The 8274-nt window shown below is 40.4% G+C and overlaps 1 protein-coding gene across 1 annotated transcript in view; it reads right to left on the bottom strand.

Annotated features, from left to right (window-relative positions):
* NUDT15 (nudix (nucleoside diphosphate linked moiety X)-type motif 15) overlaps positions 1 to 8274 on the bottom strand; it is a 19617-nt gene that overhangs the window by 1149 nt on the left and 10194 nt on the right. Inside the window, exon 2 of the mRNA XM_006837637.1 lies at positions 384 to 580. Coding sequence (XP_006837700.1) covers positions 384 to 580 — 197 coding nt within the window. The remainder of the gene's footprint in view (positions 1 to 383; positions 581 to 8274) is intronic.

Below are 8274 nucleotides of genomic sequence, written 5' to 3'. Positions count from 1 at the left end.
CAATATATATATATATATATGGAATCCAGGTGTGGTGCGATAGGATAAGCACTCGACCATAAGGTCAGTTTGAGCAGCTGACCTTGTGGTTCAAAGCAACTTTGTAGTCCGGTGCATTAACCCACAGTGCTACACCAGGGCTCACTCACTCTCTCTTTACATACAGATATAGTATTTATTCCATGCACCAGACTGCAAAGCCGTTTGAACTGCAAGGCTGGCGGTGCAAGGTCACCAATCGCTCCTTGGAAACCCTATACAGGGTCGCTATGGGTCGGAACCGACTCAACGGCACTTAACAACAAGAATATATCTATAAAATAATCCTTCAGACTATAGACCTTATGGTCTTCTCAAAGAAAAATTCATTATAATTCTCTTACTTTCATTTTTTTCAGGCTCAACGTTCTTTGGTTCTGAATCATGAGTCAAGTCCACCTCTCCTCTCATTAATATAGTGACGTAATGGTAATTCTCTTTCTCAATGAAAGAATTCACAACCGAGGCAAAGCGAACATTTTTCAAGTAAAGAGCTGCTTCTTCCAAGGTTTCTCTTTGAGCACATTCTTCCCAGCTTTCCCTGGAAAACATAAAGACAGTATTGTATTCAATACTATGTATATAACATCTCTTCCCAGAACTCCTTCCCTCCATGAAATTCTTGGCTAGAAAATTCTAGGGTAAAGCAAAACTACCAAAATTGGCTCCTAATGCGAAACAATCCACCAATACATACTCTATATATCTTTATCTACTTATATAAAAACCAAAGCAACAGTGACCCTATAGGGAGGTTCCAAGACTACATCTTTATGGCAGCACATAGTGTCATTTGTCTCCTGACAAGTGGCTGGTGGAACTTGAACTGCCAACTTTTCTTAGCAGCCCAACACCTAACCCATAGCGCCAATTTATACGAAGCCACGAGACAGCCACTGAACCAATTCAGCACTCAATGACATGCCTCCCAACAAACTGCAACCAGGAGGCAGTTTAGATGATGGATAAAGAGTGCAGGCTTTGGTGGCAAATAAACTAGGTTTGAATTCCACTCCTGCTATTTTCTCTCTGTATAACCTTGAACAAGTAAAAGGAGAGTGGTACTACTTCCTCATAGAGTTGTGAGTTTGTCAGGATACAGTGGGTGTATCAAGTCTTCACCTGTAGTGTCAAGCATTCTGTTCAAACTTCAAAACTGAGGACAGTAGGTACCTCTAGATTCTCAAGAGTGCAAAGGAGCAAAACAGATGGGCCCTGAGCTCAAGGGACTCTGCTGCGGAAGACCAGACTCCCAGTCTGCAGAATTCAAGTGTTCTCTGGAAGCGAAGAATGTTCTGAGTTTTCAATCAAGAAGGAAGGTCGGCTTCCTTTTCTCCCTCTGAAAGACCAACTCTGTCCCCAAACCAAATAGGGGCACTCCAAGAGAATCAGTCAAAGAGATGACAGATGTTGGCCAGAAAGGCATAATGGTGCATAATTCTCCTGCTAAATTGCCCCTGAGGTGCAGAAGGCCTAGGCAACAGAGCAGTGGTGGGAGGGGGGTAAGAACAGTTGGGAAAGTCTGAAATGTGTCCCTTGGAGTAGGGGGATGCATTTGACTAAGGAGTCAAACGAAAATCCAAAGCAAACTCCCTGCCCCAGAGGCAATTCCAATTCACAGAGGTCCTATAAAGATAAAGGGTTTCCGAGACCACCTTTCTTTATGGGAGCACACAGCCTCAACTCTTAGACGATGTTCTCTATGGGTTTTTTGTTGTTGTTTTGGTCTCTGTTCTATAATTCCAATCACACTCTATAAGTTTATTCCTCCTGATAATGTCCCACATCAATTTTAGGCTTTCTTCAGATTTCTCCTCATTCATGTTACTGATTGTTCTTCTAACAAATGGATACTGTGAGATTTTTCTTTAAACTCAGTAATTTGACCTTCCATTAATCCAATTCGACTTCTTTTCCCTTTCATTGGATTATCGATTTCCGAAACCTTAGTGTTTATCTTCTGGCTTTCTGATTGCTGTTTTGGTATGGTTGTCATTTTTTCATTTGTCAGTTTGTTTCCTGAATTCTTCAATAGTTTTATCCATGTTTTCCTTGCTTTCATCTGCAGTTTTCTCAATCTTTTTTCAAACCATTGAAGTTGCCTAATTAGGATTCTTTAAATTCTTTATCAGGTAGTTTCAGTATTATTCCTGGTGTTAATATTCTGACGCTGTATTTTGGTCACTTGTTTGAGGTACTTTGTCTTGTTTCTCCGTGAGCTGAACCTGTCTGTTTTCTCTGAGAAACAGTAATAATTGTGTTTATATTTGATTGATGATTGTGTGTCTCACGGTGGATGTGGTAGAGACTGGCAGTGTGGACTTTGTTCACTATTGGTGTTGCATAGGTCAGGGTGGGTTCACACGCCTCCAGAAGCAGGGGTACTATGCCAGGTGCCCAACCTCTGGCAGAGCAGGTCAGGGATTGGCCACCCTCCCTCCCCCCATCTACCAGGAAGGCACAGAAACAAGGGAGAACTGCACACCCTTGCCTCCACCTACGGCTGCATCCTGTACCTGCAGGCCAATGTATCAACAGCCACTTTCAAAAGCTGAAGATGGCCTTGTCGCTTCTTACAAGCCAGCCCACAGTCCGGTTGTTTTTCATCTCTCTCACTGCTCCTGTGCAGCTCCTTCTTCCAGGTGGAACTCAGCCCATCTCTTAGTTCTGTCCTTTGATACTCAGGGTTACAGGATCACTATCTTTTTTTTTTTTTTTAACTTTTTATTGTGAATGGAGTGAAGGTTTACAGAGCAGAACATCAGTTTTACATTCCAACAAATCATACATTTTACTACATTACAATCTCCTCCATGTACCAACAGTTAATAGCATTGACCTCTATTCACATTATCTATCACATTCCACCATATCTCCCACTACATCTTTCCTCTGCTAACCTCCATTTTCTGTATACTGTCTGCCCTGTCTGTCACTCATGTGTCTACCCTCTGGTGGTGGTGGTGGTGATATGTACCGTGGAGTCAGTTCTGACTCATAGTGACAATGTATAGGGTTTCCACAGCTATAAATCTTTATGGGAGCAGAGAGCCTCATTGTTCTCCCACAGAACAGCTGGTAGTTTCAAACTACTGACCATGAGATTAGCAACCCGATTCGTAATCTTTTGCACTAGACTCATACATGGGTCACAGATTCATCATTATTCTTCAATATTTTGTACTATTCATTGTGTGTATGTTCCAAAGTATGTTTAACCATTCTTCTGTGATGGGCATTTAGGCTGTCTCCATCTTTTTAATGTGTTTCTTGTAGACAGCATATTGAAGGGTCCTGTTTTCTTATCCATTCTTTAGGTCTCTTGACTGGTACATTTAATCCATTTACATTCAGTATAATTATCAATAGGAATGAATTGATTGTTGTCATTTTCCTGGTTTTTTTTTTGGTTGGTTGGTTGGTTTTGTTTTTTTGTGGTGCTACTGGATTCTTTGTTCCACCTAGAATAAAGAAAATGAACTATGCAGATTTCATTTTATTTGTAGGTTTTATCATTTTCATTTCTGTTGTTACTGTTTACTAGGAGTCCTGGTGTGGTGCTGTGGGTTAATGTAATAGACTGCAAAGCCGTTTGCATTACAAGGTCGGTGGTTCAAGCTCACCAGCCACTCCTTGGAAAACTTATACGGGTCACTATGGGTCAGAACTGACTTGATGGCACTTAACAACAACAGCAACGTTTACTAAATATTGATCATCTTTCTGTTTCTTTATTTTGATGTGTAGATGTATATTTTTCTTTGAGGTTACCCTGTAGTATGTATCTTGAAATCTACCTTACTTCTTTGCCATTTGCAAGTTCCGTATCTACACTATTCCCTTGTTTTACTCTGTAGTTGACTTCATTACACATTGATATCTCTGGCACCCTATTTTCAGTCTTGTAGGTTTTATTTTAATTTAAATACTTCTATATCTAGATTGAAGGAGCTCTGGTAGCATAGTGGTTACGAATCGAGCTGCGAACCACAAGGTGAGCAGTTCGAAACTACTAGCTGCTCCGCGGGAGAAAGATGAGGTGTTCTGTTCCCATAAAGATTAACAGCCTCGGAAACCCTGTGCAGGATCGCTATGAGTCGGAACCGACTCCACGGCACTTAACAACAACACCAACATATCTAGATTGAGTCCTGGGTGGTGGTGTCAATGAACGGTAATCTCAGGTTACTGTCTGGCTGTTGACTCTCCAACTAAAGAACACCTTTTAGAATTTTTACAAAGTTGGTCTGGTCATTTCCTTTAATTTCTGTTGACCAGAAAGTAAATGTCCTAATTTCACCATTATATTTGAGGGACAGCTTTGCTGGGTATATGATCCTTGGTTCGCAACTTTTTTACTTCAGATATTTGTATATGCCATCCCCTTCTTGCCTGCATTGGCTTCTGCTGAGAAATCAGAGCTTAGTCTTAATTGGGTCTCCTCTATAAGTAACTTTTCATTTTTCCTAAGCTGCTCTCAGGATTCTTTCCTTGCCTCTGGTTTTGAAATGTTTGATTATATCTTGGTAATTTTATTTTGGGATCTACCCTGGTTGGAGTTCATTTAGCTTTATATGCTTATCTTCTCGTCCTTAATGATATTAGGGAAGTTTTCTTCCAGCCACTATGTGACAATTTCTCTGTGCTGTCTCTTCCTGTTCTGAAATTCCAATCACCTGTAAGTTGTTCCTCTTCATGGTGTCCCACACATAGCTCTCAGGCTTTTTTCATTAATTTTTTCTGACTGCTATTCTAGCATTGAAATATTTATCTTCAAGCTTACTAATTCAGGCTTCAATTGTTTCAAATCTAGCCCTTTGCCCTTTCAACGCATTGTCCATTTCTAAAATCTTAGTATTAATCTTCTGGATTTCTAATTACAGGTTTTGTATTGTTTCAAAATTTGCAATTATTTTATGTTTGTTTTTGTAGTGCTTTCCAGAATTCTTATAATTTTTTTTTTTTTTTTTTTTCGTGTTCTTGCTTTCCTCGGACTTTCTGTCAATCCTTTGAAGGTACCTAAATATCATTCTTTTCAATTCTTTTTCAGTTAGTGGTCCATTTCCTTTTCTTCCTCAAAAATTATTTTTAGTTCTGCACCTCTGTCATTAATTAGTTTGAGTCAATCTCTCGTTTCTTCATGTGAACTACAATTGTCTGTTGTCTCCGGGATATTGTGGGGTTGTTATATTTATATTTAATTGATGATTGTATATTGATGTGTTCTTAGGCTCTCACCAACTGTTTCCTGTGGGTATAGTTAGAAAATGGAAGTGTGTACACTGTTCTTGTTTGCTATTCATATACCTCAGTGTAGCGTGGTTTGGCTGGTATTGGCTTCTGTTTATCATTGATTAGGTGGTACAGGAGCTGGTATTGACTCTTGCCCAATGGGTGGATCTGTAGAGGGTTCAGTTTTGCCTGGGCTGTATGAGCAAGGTTGATATCTCCTGTTTTGTGGGAAAGAGAAAACCTCTCCCCAACTCATACTCACAAGGAAATAAAACAGAATAAACAAACAAGGAACTAAAAATGAAAAGAGACAATTATGAGAAAAAGAAAAACAGGCAGCAACAAGAAAAAAAAGAACATAATAACTATAAAGACAAAAGAAGTACAGGTAAATGGAGCTAAAGAAGGGAAAAGTAAGCGAGAAAATAAAAGGAAGCCAAAAAGTCTTTGAAAAACCTGGGAGCAGGAAGATGAAAAAGAGAATTGAAAGCAATAAAGACAGATCAAAAGGGAGGGGAGAGGGAAATGAGCAGAAGAGAAGAAGGAAAAACAAAAGCAGAGAAAGCAAGGATCAAATACAAAAGAATAGAAAAAGAAGGAAGAGAAAGACTAATGAAACAAAAGCAATGAAATAACGAAAGGGAAAAAATAACCCCCAAATCAAAAACACAAAAGTAGTGCAGCTGTTGGACCCAGCCAGGAGATAAGCCTGGGGGGCTCCTGTCAGTCAAGCTCACAAAGTAGATTTGCGGGGGGATGTGGCAGCAGAGTTACGGGTCCTAGATGGAATTCCTGTTGGCCTAGGTGTTATCTATGTTCAGAGTAGTCAATCTGGAGTAATTTTAAGGCGGTCCTTGATGAACAGCTGAGATAAGGATGACTGGCTAAACATTGGTTTAGTGGTTCTGCAGGTTCTGTGGGTCTGGAGCTGAGCCTGGATGAATTCAGACACCAAAGCAGTGCAGCTGGTCCCGCCTCACACTGGTGTGACTCTGAGCCACATGGTTCTGAACTCCCAGAGTGCAGGGTCTGCCCTGGGGGTGGATGAGGATGGGAACGGCTGCACCTCTGGTCACAAGGGGAGTCTGGGAAAAAAGAAGGAATCACACCTTTCTTGTCACCTGTGTGAATCTGCTCTGCCATGTCACCTTCTGTAGCTAAAGCTGCTCACAAAGGTTCAAGATGGTTGTACCGTATCTGACAGGCCACTTACCAGTCTCCCTCTCTTGCTGTCCCTGCTCAGCTTCTCCTCTTAGCCAGCACTCAATTCACTTCTCTAATCTTCCTTCTGAAGTTCACTATTCTTGCTCCAGGGGCTGTTGTCAATTACCTGGTTCTGCTGCTGCTGTTTCTCACCGTCACTGGTATTACAGCTGGTTCTGTCTCCTGAGATGAAGATGTTCCTGTTCCCAGGGCAGAGATCTTGGTTCCAAAGGATGCATTCTACTCCTGACTTTTTTCTTGATGTTCATGAGTCCCTCTTGCCATCTGTATCTTATCCATTTCACTTGATCTCCCATGTCTTTGTTGCAGGTGATCTGCTCAATAAGTCTGCCTACTTTGCCATCTTGCACCAGAAGTTCACCATTCTCACATCTAAGGAACATTCTGCCTATGCTTTTTCTAAAAGAGAGATGTGTTTGTTCTTCTGGCAGACCATGGTACTTTCAATATTCTACCCCAACATTGAAATGCATCAATTCTTCTTTGTTGTCCAGATGTCACATGAGATGATTGAAAATACCAAGGTAAGATGCACCTTGGTCCTCATAATGACAAATTTATTCTTTAATGCTAAACAGGTCTTTTGTATCAGATTTGCCTACTGCAATACATTGTTTGATATCCTGACTGCTGCTTCCATGAGCAATGACTGTGGATCCCAGTAACACGAAATCCCTGACTTCAATTTTTCCTCTGTTGGTTATAATGTTTATTGATCCAGTTGTGGAGATTTTTGTTTTCTTTACATTGGGCTGTAATCCACACTAACTAAGGCTTTATTTGATCTTCATGAGCAAGTGCTTTGAGTTCCCTTGGTTTCCAGCAAGCAAGGTGTGTCACCTACATATCACAGGGTGTTAATGAGCCTTCCTCAAATCATAATGCCCCATTCTTCATATAGTCCAGCTTCTTGAATTATTTGCTCAGCATACAGATTAGATGTTGTTGTTGTTGTTAAGTGCCATCGAGTCGGGTCCGACCCATAGCGACCCTGTACAGATTAGATAAATATGGTGAAATACAACCTTGACAAACACCTTTCCTGATTTTAAACTATACAGTACCTTCTTGATCTGTTTTACCAACTGTCTCAAATTCTGTGTACAGGTTCCACATGAGCACGATTAAGTATTCTGGAAATCCCACTGTTGGCAATATTAGCATAGTTTGTTAAGATCCACACAGCCTTTGCAGAGTTAAGGAAACATCTTTCTGGTATTCTCTGTTTTCAGCCAAGATTTATCTGACATCAGCAATGATATCCCTCATTCTATGTCCTCTTCTGAAGCCAACTTAAATGTTTAGCAGCTCCCTGTCAATGTACTGCTTCAAATGTTTTTGAATTGTCTTCTGCAAAATCTTACTTGCATGTGATATTAATATTTTTCAATAATTTCTACATTTTGTTTTATCACCTTTCTTTGGAATAGGCATAAATATGGATATCTTTCAGTCAACTGGCCAAGTACCAGTCTTCCAATTTTTTTGGTATGGACTAAGGAATACTATGGTGGCTTGTGAGTTGCTGTGATTCTGGAAGCTATGCCACCGGTATTTTAAATACCAGCAGGGTCACCCATGATGGACAGGTCCACACCAGGACTCCATATGAAGGTAACATGTATTTCACAAAGTTAGGTACACAGTTTAAGGACATAAATAAGACAAAAGAATGGGAAAGAAGGAAAAATGTAAATAGGACGTATACATTACACAGACTGAGTCTGATAAAATACTAGGGACTGGAAAGTACATGTAATTCAGGCTTGGTGCTGGTGG

This window comes from Chrysochloris asiatica, unplaced genomic scaffold (assembly GCF_000296735.1).
Source record: "Chrysochloris asiatica unplaced genomic scaffold, ChrAsi1.0 scaffold00022, whole genome shotgun sequence".
Taxonomy (NCBI): domain Eukaryota; kingdom Metazoa; phylum Chordata; class Mammalia; order Afrosoricida; family Chrysochloridae; genus Chrysochloris; species Chrysochloris asiatica.
This window is presented reverse-complemented; position numbering and strand designations above follow the sequence as displayed.